Below are 15,326 nucleotides of genomic sequence, written 5' to 3'. Positions count from 1 at the left end.
CAAGACTAGGGAACCTGACCAAGTTTATAATCCAGTGCTCCACATCATACAAAGAAAAGCCTGTGGACCACACGGAGGATTCAGATCCCAAGTCTGCTGCATATCATATGCGGACAGTTCTATAAGGACATAAATTTCCTAACCTGCTAATCTTGAAGTCTCAATAGCACAAATAACATCTCAGTAACCAAAGCAGAGGAGAGATCTCAAAGGAGCTGGGAAAAGATGCATGTTTTTTATACAAGCAGAAGACTTTTACTAAGAAGAGTGATTCTAGTTCTAAGATACTGACGTTAACATAATCGTATCCCCCTGCAGATTTTTAGCTGTAGATTTATCATGACGTGATTCATTGTGCATGCTTTCACTTTTCCTTTTAATTCTATGAATTGAACAGAGATTGGACATCTAGAAATACAATACCTGGTAAAGTATCTTCGATTGACATTTTCACTTAATATTTCCATGCTTTTGTCAAAGCTAGAGTCTGAACAGGGTGGCGTGTTTTTTCTCATTGATCTTAAACAGTGACCATTGAAGCATTCTATTTTGCCAGAGGAAAATTCCTAGGGAAAGAAGGAAATAACAACATATTTATCTGAACCATGTATGTTATGCTAAGAAGGAAATTCTCCCTCATTTAGGCAAGTTTATTCTGTAACTCTCCGGACTTGACAGTGGTGCAGCTAACGGCAGGTAAGCCTTGAGCCACTTCTGCACCAAAAGTGGCTCTCAGAAAAAAAAACAAACAGCTTTCAAAGCTAAAGCTCCCCTCTGCCATGCTCTTCTTGTGGACAACTTGAGCTTAATATCCTTTGAAAAAATTATTGCAGCAAAGCCTTTCATATAAACTTAGCATTTCATGAAAAAAAACCCTTTTATTTCAAAATTGGTTCAGAGGAGCAGTTAAGCTTGACCTTGCATGTCCTGGAATTAAAATCCAGTTAGGAAGGTTTTTCTCCTATCTCGGTTCCATTTATGACTGCATTTGGAGGAACACTAAAAGATTTCCTTCAGGAGGACAGCATTTATCCATGGGAAACCAAAGGGAACTCAAGACACACTTTTTTTTATGGCTGTTGATCTGTTCATCTTGTTCACATTGGTATTTCTGCAAGGATGAGTACTATCACTTTTACTACGTGAGGAAATCCGTGATGACCATGAGAGGTGGCTTGTTCAGTTTACAACCCAAAGTTTCATTAAGAGTACACCAAACTAAATCTCACATCGAAAAGGGCAGAAAACAGACCAGATTCTACTACTTCTTGACACTAACTTTACCAAGAGGTACTTCCATTAGTAGCTGATGGAGATGATGACAGAAGCGTGAAGTAAGTCGCTACAGGAGGGCAATGATGCACGTGGAAGACCCTTGCAGGGCTGCGCAATGAGAGCTGCGGCCACCACTGCTGAGGCGTCAGCCCCGAGCCACAGAGCTGGGCAATCCTGTAGCTGTCTGACCGTCTTTTCTTCAGTCAACCTTGAACAAGCCGTCCCCAGTGTTCACCTGTGTCCTGGTTTCAGCTGGGATAGAGTTAATTTTCTTCCTAGTAGCTGGTCTAGTGCTGTGGTTTGGATTTAGGATGAGAATAATGTTGATAACACACTGATGTTTTAGTTGTTGCTAAGTAGTGCTTACACTACTCAAGGACTTCTCAGCTTCTCGTGCCCTGCCTGTGAGAAGCTGGGAGGAGGCACAGCCAGGGCAGCTGACCCAGACTGGCCAAAGGGCTATTCCATACCGTATGACATCATGCCCAGTATATAAACTGGGGGAGTTGACTGCGGGGCAGCGATCGCTGCTCGGGGACTGACTGGGCATCAGTCAGTGGGAGGTGAGCAATTGCATTGTGTATCACTTATTTTGTAATTCTTTTACCATTATTATGACGACTTTCCCTTCCTTTTCTGTCCTATTAAACTGTCTTGATCTCAGCCCACAAATTTTACTTTTTTTTCCCCAATTCTCTCCACCATCCCACCGCGGGGGGGGAATAAGCAAATGGCTGTGTGGTGTTTAGTTGCCTGCCAGGTTAAACCACAACAATCTGACAACTTCTCCTACGACAGACCTTTTGCACAAGGAGGTTTTCAATTACCTTTCCTTCGTCACTCGTTTTAAAGAGCACTTCCCTTCCCGCAGTCCTCCGGGCTGGTGGAGCAGGGTGTCACGAGATGCCTCCCACAGTTGGCTTTTGAATTTGGGCATCTGAGATGAAACCCCTAAAGACATTTTCTGCTTCTCAGATCCAGCACAGGTGGATGTAACAAGATATAAAGCTTAGAGACAGTCTTATTTGTCAAGAGTCACCTGTAACATTTTTCCTCTGAAAGGTTTAAGAAAGAAATTGTAAGAGGAAGCCTTTCAACTCATTTTTAATTTTACAGAGCCCTAGGTTTATTTGAAGATGGCAGGTTTTTGTGCACGCTCACACAGAGGGGTATATAAAGACTTAAACCAATACTTTCAGCATGCATCCCTGAGACACTAGAAAAAAAAACCCCTAGACCAAGAAATAATGATGTTCTCTCACCTGCAAATGTACTCAATGGTATTCCTACAGCTGGTAGGACTATGGCTTGTATATCATCCTATAAAATCTATAGGCATGCCTGGGGAGTATCTATAATGTTAGGTCACGTGATTAACAGCTAATCTGCATAAACAAAAAGCAGCGGAGAAGCACTGGTGGGCAGAGGCACCCCAGTAACGCAGCGCTGGGGGAGCAGCCCGGCCCCACTCGGCCATCCGTCAGCCCAAGGCCTGGCTCCAGGGTGAGGGACGCCCCAGGGGCGCGGGCGGGCGAGGCCTCGGGGATCACCTAACAGACCGCCTAGGAGATGATTCATTGTGGGAGGCTCATCACCACACCCTGCCCTGGCTTCTTATTTATTTATTTAACGGTGTTTCTATCTGTCGGGGCACAGGCATCCTAGTGCCAGCAATGGGAGCAGGGGCCACACCATCACTAACAGACGCCAAGCCAGCGCAGCTCGGGTTAGAGGCCAGGGTAGCTAGGGTCAGGTTTCGGGGAACCAGGTACTGGAAAGGCCACGAGTCTGGGCCAAATACTGGAGAGACCAGGGGGGTCTGAGCCAAGCGCTGGGCTGGGGGGCAGCTACTGGTGAGGCCATAGGTCTGGGCTGGGGACCCCTGTGTCCATGCATGAGGCAACTGGGAAAGCAGGCCACCCAGGGCCAGTTACTGGCTTGACTGGGTGTCTAAGGACAGTTATAGAGAGTTACATGTAGTACATGCATGTGTGAGCACACACATGGGGTCTAAATACCAGCAACTGGAACAGGGCTGTGCACCTCCAGGGCTGACAGCCCCTGGGGAGACCTGGGCATCTGGGAGCAGCTACAGACAGACTGGGTACCCAAGATCAGCTAATAGCAGGATCCATATTACATATATACATCTCTGTGTGTATTCTCCCACTAACAGGATTTCATCCTGACCAGCCAGAGAGGGAAGAAGGATCAGGCCATTTGTACTGTCCATAGGGCTACCAGATTCAGCCACTCCAAACATACAGCACTTTCAAATAAGGACAACTTTTTAAGAGGCTTTATTTCTAAATACATGATCACGTGTGAAAGTAGGCTCTGAAGTTGGGAGCAACTCTGGAAGATTTAGCTTGCTTAAACTTCAAGATACATGAGTTGTAACTGCCACTTTGGATATTTCTGCTTCATTGACCTAGAAGTAAATATTCCTTGGGAGAAATCTCAAAGGTTTGCCATATCAGTTAAAAGATGACTGCAATAATACACTTCACAAATCTCTGGGCCAAATCCCAGACTGAAAGAAGAACAAATACTTAGAGAATGTCAGCTCAGATGTTAGAAAAAAAAAAACAGTATAGTGACCTGGGAAATCTTTCTATGTATACTTATGCACTTGTTTGCTTTTTTTAATGCATTTTTAATGCAACGCTCACAATACAATACTTGTGATACTTGTTACCCTCTGTACTGTCCTTTACCTGAATTTTGGCTCAAATTAGGACACAGGCAAAGCAGTAACAATGTATATTACTAACTGACCATCCTCCTTTCATAGGAAAGCATCCCAGTTCGGTGAGATGGCAGACACCAAGAGGTTAACTCCAGCAAGTTGTCAGCAGAGCAAGAATAACTAACTCTTATCAACCCTATCAGTCTGAAAAAAAACACACTCAAGAAGTGAAATTCAGTAGAAGCAAGTGGCTAAACTGGAAAGATAAGGAAACTGAATGAAAGAATTTTGTAAAGTATTTCAAATGTTGAAAGCGTTTCATATTTTGTTACTTTTCTCGTGCTATAGGAAGTGATGAGCAATTGTTTCTAAAAAGTCTTTTTACAAAAACTGTGTTTAGCTATCTGGTATCTCTGAGGAAGTAACTCTGTGTTGAAGTACTATCAGAACAGATGAATGTGCTTTGGCAACAAGGCTGTGAGCTCTGATGCTGAGGTCCCTATACAGACGAGCCTGAAGGCTTACCGTGGAAAAGTGCCAGTTTCCACTTTGCCCAGACAAAAAGGGAGCTCTGGAGCACACTGCCCTCAAATACACAAGGTCACAAGACAACAATCTTGTTCAGCCTTGGGAATTACACCAGGGTTACAGACCTGCAGATACACAGCTTCCCAACGGACAGTAACCACTTTGGATCTGCCATGGGACTCCCTGGGACTGGAAACGTGGAAGAGAGTAAACCCATCAGATGCCAGTTTACCTTAGACCTTCTACCGTATGCTCCCTACTCTCTATGGATGAAATGAGCTAAATAACTAGAGATAAATTGCCTACTGATATCAGAAAAACTGCAAAAGCTTCCACCACCAAGTCCTTGCACATCAACAAGATAGGAAAGAGGCATTAGGACTTGACCACGCAGCTAGCGCCAGCTGTCATCTCGGGCACTTCTGCATTGTCTCTGCAGTTAAGAAAGCTCCAGCAAAGCCCGCCCATCCTACAAACGAAGTAAGAATAACTCCATACCCCAAAGCATGGGAAAGGTCAGGAGAAAGTAGAAAAGAAATGAAGAAGCCAAAACAAAGAATAACCTTACAGCCAGTTTCATAACGATGATTCTGCTTTGGTTTTAATGAAAAATTTACGTTTAGCTTCCTCATTCCTGTTCTCCACACTGAACACTTGTGCCAGCTGCTTTATCCGCCTAACTTTGCACAGCCTTCCCCCATGTGCAACAGGGGAATTCCCTGTAGCCTCCGACAACCATTTCTAGTGTAGACTGCAAAAGCAAAGCAGCTATCTTCAAGCAGATTCCACGATTGTTTGCAAAGAAAAAAAAAACAACACCCCAGGCATTTCTTCCTTCTTAGTTGAGTAGTCTTGAAAGTAATGAAAAAAAAATAATACAACTGAAAATCCTGAAAGAGTTCTGCTGGAAGGAAAGAGAGTACACTACAAGCATCACTCTAAGGCAGGGCTGCCCCGAAGAGCAGACCACTTCTGAGCTGGATCTGGTCTGCCTTTATTTGCCATGGAAATGCAGGACACCCTGCAGAGAAGAGCCTGACTTGGAAAGAGCAGAGAAGACTTTTAGCTTTTGAAGGCTACATTAAAAAAAATGAACAAAACAGTTCGGTTATTAAAGTAGCACCACTGAGACGCAGATAGCATGGCCTACTTAACATCCTTTATAATCATGTAAATTGTCTCTTTTCTGCTAGGATAGATTAAAATTATAAAAAGCTTAAGTAAAATTTTAACTATTTTAGGTCACGCACATAAGTACAAATTAGTCCTGATTTCTAAACACAGCTTTGTTTTTAAAGCATCCAAAGCAGCACCTCTACACACTTGACTGAGGAGTATTTCGCAGGCACTTCAGGGCACCTAGAACGCGGTTATAGGTCATGTATATTTTATACGTGACCTATGTCGTATATATATCGTATATATCACAAACGCGGTGCCGAGCGCTGGTTTTGACACGTTTTTGTCATCAGAACACTGAGCGCTCTCCCTGCGAGCGTTACCACAATTAAAGCAAAGCGGTCTACAAGATCTTTTTCAGATAACTTTCTAGGTAACAAATTTAATCAAAGTAAAGGGGAAAGGAGAAATGCAGATAACACACCAAACCATGAGGCGATGTGAGAAGTCGAGGCTGACGGGGCTGCCGGCGGCCCAGCCACCGCTGTCACCGGGCCCCGGGAGCCGAGCCCCCGGGGGACCAGGGCCGGGCGGACCCGGCCGGCTGCGGAAGGCGACCTAAATGCTCGGGTTTTTTTCCTTATTTTTTCCTCCACGGGACGCCGATCTCCGGTGCTCTTGCGCGGGGACCCGGCTTTCCCAGCTCCCCGGGGCTCCCGGCCGGCACCGGCTCCGCTGCCGCGCCTCCCCGGGCCCACAGCCCAGCGCCCGCCCCGCCGGGCCAAGGCCCGTCTCCCCGCGGAGCCGGCGCTCCCCCGCCGCCCGGTACTCACGGCCTCGTCGGTTCCCCTGGTCCCCCTGGATCTCGCGGCCCTGGAGGCGGGCGAGGCGGCGCCGGAGCGCTTCCAGAGGCGGCGGCTGCCGAGCGAGGGGGACTCCAAGGAGATGAACTCGGAGCTGGAGTCCATCAGGTCGAAGGGGGGGCGGCGGCGGCCACCGCGGGCCGCCGGGCCGGGCGGGCGGGCGGCGCTGCTCCGCAGGACCACCATGACGGGGCGGCGGGCGGGCGGCCGGCCCCGCGCCCGCTTCTGCCGCCACAGCCCGCGCGCCGCTGGGTCCCCGCCCTACCCCCCCGTATCCCTCCGCCTCGCCGCCTTCCTTCCGCCTGCCTCGAGGGCCGCTCCGGCTCCCGGCCCGCTCCGGCTCCCCCGCCGCTCACGGCTCCCCCGCCGCGCGCACTCCCGGAGGCCGGCGGAACACGCTCCGCCCCGCTCTCCCCGCGGCTGCTTTCTCCCTCCGGCAGCTAGTCCCGGCCCGGCCGGCGGAAAGATACGAGCAGCACTGCGACCGTTCGATATTTTTGGCGCGTAAAAGTTGGAGCCGGTTGTTTTGCCGGCGCGGGATTGGCTCGGCGGCGCGCGCTGCGCCCGCCCCTCCGCCGCTTCCCGCCGGCAGGGGGCGGGGCCTCCGGGCTTGCCGGGGCCACCGCTTAAAGGGGCCGCTTTCCCGCGCGGCGGCGGCGCGGCTCTGCGTCCCGCCGCGCCCCGCCTGAGCGATCCCCGGGTGCGAGGGGCCGCGTTTCCCGCACCCCCGGCCGCTGCTCCGGCGGTGCCCGGGAAGCGCCGGAGGCGCGCCGGGATGGCGGCCCCGCCGCGCGGCCGCGTTTCCTCGGGGAAGGCGTAGCCGGTGGCTCCCGCCGCGCCGGCACTTCCTGCGCCGCCCTCACCCCCCCGCCGCGGCCGGCCATGGCGCGGCCGGCGGCTGCCTACGAGGCGGCGGTGCCGCCCCGCCCCGCCTGCGCCTACACCAGCTGCTACTGGTAAGGGCCGCCGGGGCCGGGGCCGGGGCCGGGGCCGGGGCGGTGCGCGGGGCGGGCGGCAGCCGTCAGGCGGGCGGCCGCCCGGCCGGCGAGGCGCTGAGGCAGCGGGCGTCGAGGGCGGTAATCGCGCGTCCTGTCAGGCTGTGCCTGGGCTGGGAGGGTCGGGTTAAACCGGTGTGAGACCGGGAGAGCCCCCGGCCACGAACGGCGTCCGCACTGGGTGGCTTTCCAGCAGGCATCGCCTCTCGGCTGGCTTCTGCTCACTGGAAATGAAGTTGGGGGGAAAAAATAATCAATTCTGGTGTTTTACAGCGAAGAAAACGTTTGGAAACTTTGTGACTACATCAGGAGTCAGGATCAATACCCTTTAGAAGAATTTTATGCTGTTTTCATATCCAATGATAGGAGGATGGTGAGTGGATGAGATGTGGCCTGAATGCAGCTGTGGAGAGGTTCAGGCCTTCAGACCCCAGCCTGGCGTAGGTGAGACGTGGGCCCCGGTCTTTAGACCCCAGCCTGACGTAGGTGAGACGTGGGCCCCGGCCTTCAGACCCCAGCCTGGCGTAGGTGAGACGTGGGCCCCGGTCTTTAGACCCCAGCCTGACGTAGGTGAGACGTGGGCCCCGGTCTTTAGACCCCAGCCTGACGTAGGTGAGACGTGGGCCCTGGTCTTTAGACCCCAGCCTGACGTAGGTGAGACGTGGGCTCCGGCCTTCGGACCCCAGCCTGACATAGGTGAGATGTGGACCCCGGCCTTTAGACTCCAGCCTGACGTAGGTGAGACGTGGGCCCCGGCCTTTAGACCCCAGCCCAACCTGTAAGTGAGACATGGTCCAAAACCCTCTTGTAGCTCAGTTTGGCTGGGAGGCGTGCAGACCATACCATGTGAGATCTTTTCCTTATCTGATGCATTCAGGACCATGGGAAGAGGAACGATGTTGAGGGGGTCCAGAGAAGGGCCACCAAGATGATCAAGGGTCTGGGAAGCCTGCCGTATGAGGATAGGCTGAGAGAGCTGGGCTTGTTCAGCCTTGAGAAAAGGAGGCTTAGAGGTGATTTCATCACCATGTATCAGTACTTAAAGGAGAGCTACAAAGAAGATGGAGACTCCCTTTTCACAAGGAGTCACATGGTGAGGACAAGGGGTAACGGGTACAAGTTACTCCCAGGGAGATTCCAATTGGACACAAGAAGTAGATTTTTCACAATGAGAACAGTCAATCATTGGAACAATCTCCCCAGGGAAGGGGTTGACTCTGCTACGCTGAACACATTTAAGACTCAGCTGGACATGGTGCTGGGGCATCTCATCTAGATTGTGCTCAAAAGGTTGGACCAGATGATCCTTGAGGTCTCTTCCAACCTGGTATTCTATGATTCTATGATGTCTCTGTGAGCTGTGGGGGAATTCTTCCCTGTAATCTGTCAGTTTAGGAGAATGGTTATGTTATGTGGTCCAGAATAGTATCTCCAACTTCATGCTCCTGAAAGATAGAAACTAGAGAAAATTTTCTGACTGTGGCACAGGTGTAAGCTGATGAAGTGGACAGGTTAGCAAAGAACTAACAAATTAACCTCAAATTAACGTGTATTAATCTGAAAGGTTTTATTAGCTTCAGATTTATTCACTTATAACTTTCAGATTCCACTCTGGAAGCAGAAATCGGGACATGGAGATGAGCCTGTTGTCTGGGTAAGGCATTCTGTTCTCTCTCAGTGATTTCGAGTGTGTGCTTCTGTAGTTTGTATCTGCAGGATCAGACATGGGCAGTGTCAGCCATCTTTACTGTAACAAACTGTTCCATCTGAACATCAGGAAGCACTTTTTTACTATGAGGGTGACGGAGCACTGGAGCAGGTTGCCCAGAGAGGTTGTGGAGTCTTCATCATTGGAGATATTTAGAAGCCGTCTGGACATGGTCCCGGTCAGCTGGCTCTAGAGGTCCCTGCTTGAGCAGGGGGGTTGGATCAGATGACCTCCAGAGGTCCCTTCCAACCTCAACCATTCTATAGTTTTGTATTAATATTTATGATTCTTTTACAACAGATTTATAGAGAGCCTAAATCTGGTGCTCCTTTTTACCATTCATAGTAAATTAATAGTGAGACAGCCAGTAAAATCTACAGGTGGCAAATGTTAACATTGGTAAGAGTACGTAACAGATTTGTTAAAATTTTTATCTGGATATTGTTGAGGCTACCAGCTTTGTAGAATTTTAAGTAGATGTCTGTACTTGCAAGGAGTAGATGTGTGAGAATATCCATGTAGGCCTGACAGAGGATAGAAAAATATAAGCATTATGTGTAGTCAGGTGTCAGCAATTAAACTGACCCATAAATGGAGGCTTTGGAGTCTCATTTGATCAGTGAATGTAATTCAGTAATTGCCTCTACAGAACTTCTTTCAAATAAGTATCATTACAGAGTTCTTTCAGTTACCTGGCATGAAAAAAACTCTATTTCTTCTGGCAATTTCTGTTTCTGAAATTCTGCAAAATAATCTGCAAACTTCTGAAGTTCTGTGATTTCTGAATCATACATTCTCTTCCAAAATATCGGTATATTTATAGTACAAAAAAGGTTTAGTTTAAAAAGAGATCCAAGCATTCCATGAAGGTGATCTAAGAAGAAATAGGAGAGTCAGGAAAGGCCACCACAGAATGTGGATTTCTGATAAAAACTCATGGATCAAGAGGTGTTTTAACTTTGATGTTTCAGTGGATCATAGGATATGTAAACCTTGTACTTAATTTTTCTTATACTCTGTAACAGATTCTTCTAAATATTGTTGCATACAGTAGTATGGATATGTTGGTCTGGCAAAATAGCTTGCCTAAGATCTTTTTCATTCCAATCCCTTCGTGGTTAGGATTGTTTAATTTTGGAAGTGTCAAAAGACAGTGCTTCAAACTCTTTTTGTGAGTGGGTTTAATGTGAGCTTTAGTAAGCTGCTAACAGCTACCTTCAGTTTAATTTTGAAAAAAAGCAGTGTATGTACCTGACACCTGACGTAAGTAACTCCAATTTCTCCAAACCTCCACCACACCTATGTTTCTTACAAGTTAAGGAATAAAACTGCACCTCAGAACCCAAGTGTCAAGACAAAATAGTTACCTTAAAAAAGTGTGATATAGTGCCCATAGGCGTTTTTTCCCAGCTTCAAGAGCTACTACAGGAATTGGTCTTGCTCCTATGTTCCTCTTGATCTGAGCCGTTTGCTGCCTTTTCAGTTGCATGCTGGTTTTTAGCTGCTTCTGGCAGCTAAGCACTCGGCACTCAAATTCACAGACCGTGTTACTGCAAGAGGTACATCATCTCTTATCAGAAAAGATCGCTAGATAATTTTAATGTTCAGCTGCCATCATATATTGTTGTGAGCTTTTATTTAGGACCGGGTCTAAGACAAAAATGCTCATCCCACTCAAATTCTGTGTTTTCGTGTGGGACATGAAAGAGATTCGTGATTTTCTTAGGAGTAGCATACACTTTAGTTTAGCTGTCCAAGCTTAAATCAAAGGAGGCTGCAAAGGAATGGGGAGAATACCAAGGTTTCTTGAAAGGCACGACAGGTGAGACAGCCGGTAGGAAATCTCTCTCCAGATGCCAGAAATGTTACAGGCTTAATACTTCAAGGGCAGAAAGCAGGATTTAAAGAAAGGATCTGTAGCTTCTGCTTTTAGGAAGCATTTTTTCTTTTCACTCCCTTCACCACTTTCTCATTAACAGCCGTTTAACTAATGGCAATTGCCCTTATTCCCAGGACTACCATGTTATTCTACTTCATGTTTCCAGCGGGGAGCAGAACTTCATTTATGATCTTGACACAGTGTTGCCGTTTCCGTGTCCTTTTGACATGTACAGTGTGGAGGCCTTTAGGTTGGATGACAGCCTTCGTCCAGAATTTCACAGGTGATGACATAAAATATAAAGACCATGAATGTTATTCCATGAAATCAATGTTGAAGTTCTCTTTGTGGATGCATAGTGACAGAGGTTTTTTGCTATGCTCCAGTAAAATAAATGCACTGTGTTATTTTTTCTAAAGTTCTTTACTTTAGTCATCAAAAGCCCTTTTCTTTCTTACTGTAGTTTCTTGTTAACTAGTTAAGTGCTTGGCACAATATTGCTGATTTATGTATTTAATGAAATTCATGCTCCTTGATGGGAGGAAAGGGCTCCTGTTCTGAGTGACTAATGCAATATTGCGTACATGCATCTTTTGATACAATTTTGTATTATTATTTAGGAAAATCAGAATGATTCGAGCAGATTTGTACTTGAAGACATTTGCTTCAGACAGATCTCATATGAAAGATGCAAATGGGAAATGGCAGAAACCTCCTCCTTCATACCCTTGCATTGAAACCGCAGGTAAGCTGCCAGAGCTCCTTTTTCCTGCTTACCGTGTCGAATGACATAGATGCACACAAGAAATAAATATGTTTCCTTAACATGTCTCCGGAAGCACATCCAGCTAGCTGTCATGGTTTAACCCCAGCCAGCAACTAAGCCCCACACAGCCGCTCACTCACTCTCCCCACAGTGGGATGGGGGAGAGAATAGGAAGAGTAAAAGTGAGAACTTTTATGGGTTGAGATAAAGACAGTTTAATAAGTAAAGCGAAAGCCGTGCATGCAAGCAAAGCAAAACAAGGAATTCATTCACTGCTTCCCATTGGCAGGCAGGTGTTCAGCCATCTCCAGGAAAGCAGGGCTCCATCACGTGTAATGGTTACTTGGGACGACAAATGCCATAGCTCTGAACATCCCCCCCTTCCTTCTTCTTCCCCAGCTTTATATGCTGAGCATGACGTCATATGGTATGGAATATCCCTGTGGTCAGTTGGGGTCAGCTGTCCTGGCTGTGTCCCCTCACACCTCCTTGTGCACCCCCAGCCTGCTCGCTGCTGGGGTGGGATGAGGAGCAGAAAAGGCCTTGACTCTGTGTAAGCACTGCTCAGCAGTGACGAAAACATCCCTGTGTTATCAACACTGTTTCCAGCACAAATCCAAAGCATAGCCCCATACTAGCTACTGTGAAGAAAATTAACTCTATCTCAGCCAAAACCAGTACACTAGCTTATTATTTCATATGGAAAAAAAAAAACAAACAGGGCTATGAAGCATTTGGCACTTCCTTTTCTGAACATGTAAAGTCTCACATGCCTCCTGGCATTTACCATTATTAAATATTAATTACTGATCCTCATAAACTGAGCAGAGAATGAGAGGTAAGTAATACTTCTCTCTTGTTACAGCAGGGAACTGAAGCAAAGAGGCCAAATAACTTGCTTAGGGGTCACAAAGTGGATTTTTAACACACTGATTATACCATGCTTTAGCTGGCAGGTCCCATCCTGCCAGAGCAGGTTATTTTGACAGGAGGAAGTTTTCAGGCTCCGCTCAGTATGCTAGATTTGCCTGCATGAGATGTTTGAGGGTTTTTTGCCAGATGAATGGACCTGAGGACACTTTAAGGCAAACTGGCAAGTCAGTAAATTTTTCCCCAAGCCTTAAGCCTCTTTTAAGTGACAGTCTAGATAATAGTCTCTGGGCCAAACACAGAGAGAAGTAAAGACTTGCCATCTCTTCTATTCTGTAGAGCTGCTTAAACCATTCTTATCACACAGCATTTCAGCTTATTCTAATCATGCATTTGGCAAGCTGGCTAACAGTTGCCATGTGTTTGTTTGTTCTCTCATTTTCTTCCCAGATGGAGAAGAGTGTGGTGAAGTCTTGCTTTGAAAGAGTTTTCATGTTTTTGCTCTGCATGTTTGGTTTGGTTGCTTTTTTAATAATGCAGTACTGCTATGTATTTATGTTAGAGAAGGCAGGGTCAAAGAAACATGTTTTGTGTTTAGGTCCAAGTTTATCATGGTTTTAAGTTGCTGGGAAGTTGATTCTCAGTCTTTGCTTTGGCTTCTAAGGAAGCTTGGTGTTTGACACTAGAGTAGAAATGAATTATGAATGTGGGCAGGAGCACAGATGTAGTCTTCTTGTAAAGGTTTAGGTGTTTTCTAGATAATCCAGGTTATGAAGCACCTTAAACTCTGTGTCTTGGTCCTTATCTCCAGCAAAGGTTTATACAAAGGTGGTGTAGCAAGTGGAGAATGCCTGGTCTTCGGTGGATGGTTCACTGTTAGCTGGAGCCTCCTAGGTGCTGAGGACTTTTTGCCTGTGGAAACCTTATTCTTGTGATAGTTGAGAGCTAATGAAAGTGTGAGGAATATAGATCAGGCCAGACCAGGAAGGTGAAAACTTCTACCCAAATGAAAATAGTAGAAAGCACTACTTGTGGATACTAAGTTACAGAATGACTCACACAGTTGCAGATGTGTACATGTACCTCCAGCTGTAGGGAATGACTCCATAGCTGCAAACCCTGTAACTCTCCACTTACCTGTCTTGCTTGACTGAGCTTTACCTCACTGATGCGCAGCAGGCATGTGGTCTCAACCAACCTCCAGATTATCTCTGTGATGTTAATAGGTAGTGAAAGATACATGGATCTTCTATTTCTCCCATGCTTTATTTCTTTGCTCTGTATCTTGCCATGCTGAAAGGAACATCCATAGCTCATCCAATCCAACCCCTGCTCAAAACAGGCGTTCCCTAGGGCTCTGTCCAGCCTCGCCTTGAACACCTCCAGGGATGGAGATTCCACCAGCTCTCTGGGCACTCTGTTCCAATGACCACTGTCATGGTAAAAAAAAAAATATTCCTCGTACCTAATCAGAATTTCCCATGTTCCAACTTCCGTTCTTTGCTTCCTGTCCTGTTGCCAGGCTCCTCCAAGAAGGTTCTGGCTCCATCATCTCTGTGTCCTCTGATCAGGTAGGTGTAGACAGCAGAAAGGTCTCCCCTTCATCTTCTCTGTTTAAGACTGAACAGGCCCAGTTCTCTCAGCCTCTCCTTGAATATCATGTTCTCCCGCCCCAAACAACTTGGATGTTCCTCTTCTGGGCTCACTCCAGTGTGTCAGTGTTTTGGGTTTTTTTTGTACTGAGGAGCCCCAAACTGGACAGAGTATTCCAGCTCTGTCCTGATGTGCTCTGGTCTCCTGGTCAGCTGGCTGAGTGTCGCAGATGAAGTAAACTGGTTACCCTGCACCCACCGAAGGTGGAAGGTCATTCACTAGGTAGCTTCAAGATCTGGGTCAGAACAGGAATAGATTGTATCAGATCTATGATGTTTAGTTTAAGTTGTCTTTCATTCAGTGTCAGTTTCTCCAGCTTTTTTGTCTTCCCTGTATTTACTTGAGAGATCTTATAATGATGCATGCTTCAATGTGCACAATGCTGTAAGTCAGTGAGGAGTCTGGGTTTAACTGTTGTGGGACAAGCATGTGCTTTAACTTTTAGCTGAACATAAGTCCCGTGCTTCAGTGATGCGGTTCCATAGATGAGCACGTGTCCTGCAGGCCAACATACAGGTTTAGAAAACATTGCTGTCAACACATGGAACTGGTAATTCTCTTCCTTTAGTGACTGGTAAAGTAATGTCTCAGCACAGTTTTATCAGGCATAAAAACGCCTTATTTTAAACTTGAAGGAAAACTGGGTGGCAGACCTTTTGTTATCATAAAAGAGCCTGGGGTATTAATGTTCACATCCGTGCCAAATTCCATTTCAGATAACTCTTTTCTCCCTGTTGTTTTACTTAGATAGAGTACTCTGCTTTCCATGTTAATTTGTGTTTGCACCAGATTAAATTGCTTATGTATTTCATGTTAGAGGTTACTGCAATTTAATGGCTGACAGAATTGACCACATATTGTTTTAGTATCAATTTATTTGTGAGGCACATTTAGATCATAGCATTATATTAATTGAGATTATTTTTATTTATTTATTTATTATTTTGCTGTCATTTAGAGTAGCCAAATTCCTAAGCTCTT

General features: G+C 46.7%; 2 protein-coding genes across 20 annotated transcripts in view; one reads left to right on the top strand and one right to left on the bottom strand.

The window, feature by feature from the left end:
- ATAD2 (ATPase family AAA domain containing 2) overlaps positions 1–6,757 on the bottom strand; it is a 38,860-nt gene extending 32,103 nt beyond the window's left edge. The window contains exons 1-2 of one of the 3 annotated variants that reach the window (XR_015702018.1): positions 6,445–6,757; positions 424–566 (exon numbers count right to left, since the gene is read on the bottom strand). Coding sequence is in view for 2 of the 3 variants with exons in the window: in XM_087746510.1 (XP_087602636.1) it covers positions 424–566; positions 6,445–6,660 (359 nt within the window). In the remaining variant the exon portion in view is untranslated. The remainder of the gene's footprint in view (positions 1–423; positions 567–6,444) is intronic. The other 2 variants (XM_087746510.1, XM_087746497.1) reach the window with 2 other exon arrangements.
- A 482-nt stretch (positions 6,758–7,239) lies between these two features.
- The window catches only part of NTAQ1 (N-terminal glutamine amidase 1), a 46,701-nt gene continuing 38,614 nt past the window's right edge, over positions 7,240–15,326 (top strand). For 11 of the 17 annotated variants that reach the window (XM_087746559.1, XM_087746542.1, XM_087746551.1 and 8 more), the window contains exons 1-6: positions 7,240–7,430; positions 7,743–7,842; positions 8,347–8,562; positions 9,073–9,123; positions 11,191–11,339; positions 11,677–11,801. In XM_087746559.1, coding sequence (XP_087602685.1) covers positions 7,357–7,430; positions 7,743–7,842; positions 8,347–8,562; positions 9,073–9,123; positions 11,191–11,339; positions 11,677–11,801 — 715 coding nt within the window. In that variant the 5' untranslated portion in view covers positions 7,240–7,356. Of the gene's footprint in view, positions 7,431–7,742; positions 7,914–8,346; positions 8,563–9,072; positions 9,124–11,190; positions 11,340–11,676; positions 11,802–14,214; positions 14,264–15,326 lie in introns of those variants that run through there. The other 6 variants (XM_087746533.1, XM_087746590.1, XM_087746581.1 and 3 more) reach the window with 6 other exon arrangements.

The sequence above is a fragment of the Nipponia nippon genome, unplaced genomic scaffold, assembly GCF_047370975.1.
Source record: "Nipponia nippon isolate SJK-2023a ecotype South Korea unplaced genomic scaffold, ASM4737097v1 scaffold_1, whole genome shotgun sequence".
NCBI classification, from domain to species: Eukaryota; Metazoa; Chordata; class Aves; order Pelecaniformes; family Threskiornithidae; genus Nipponia; species Nipponia nippon.
The sequence above is the reverse complement of the archived record's forward strand: the minus strand, read 5'-3'. Positions and strand labels throughout refer to the sequence as shown.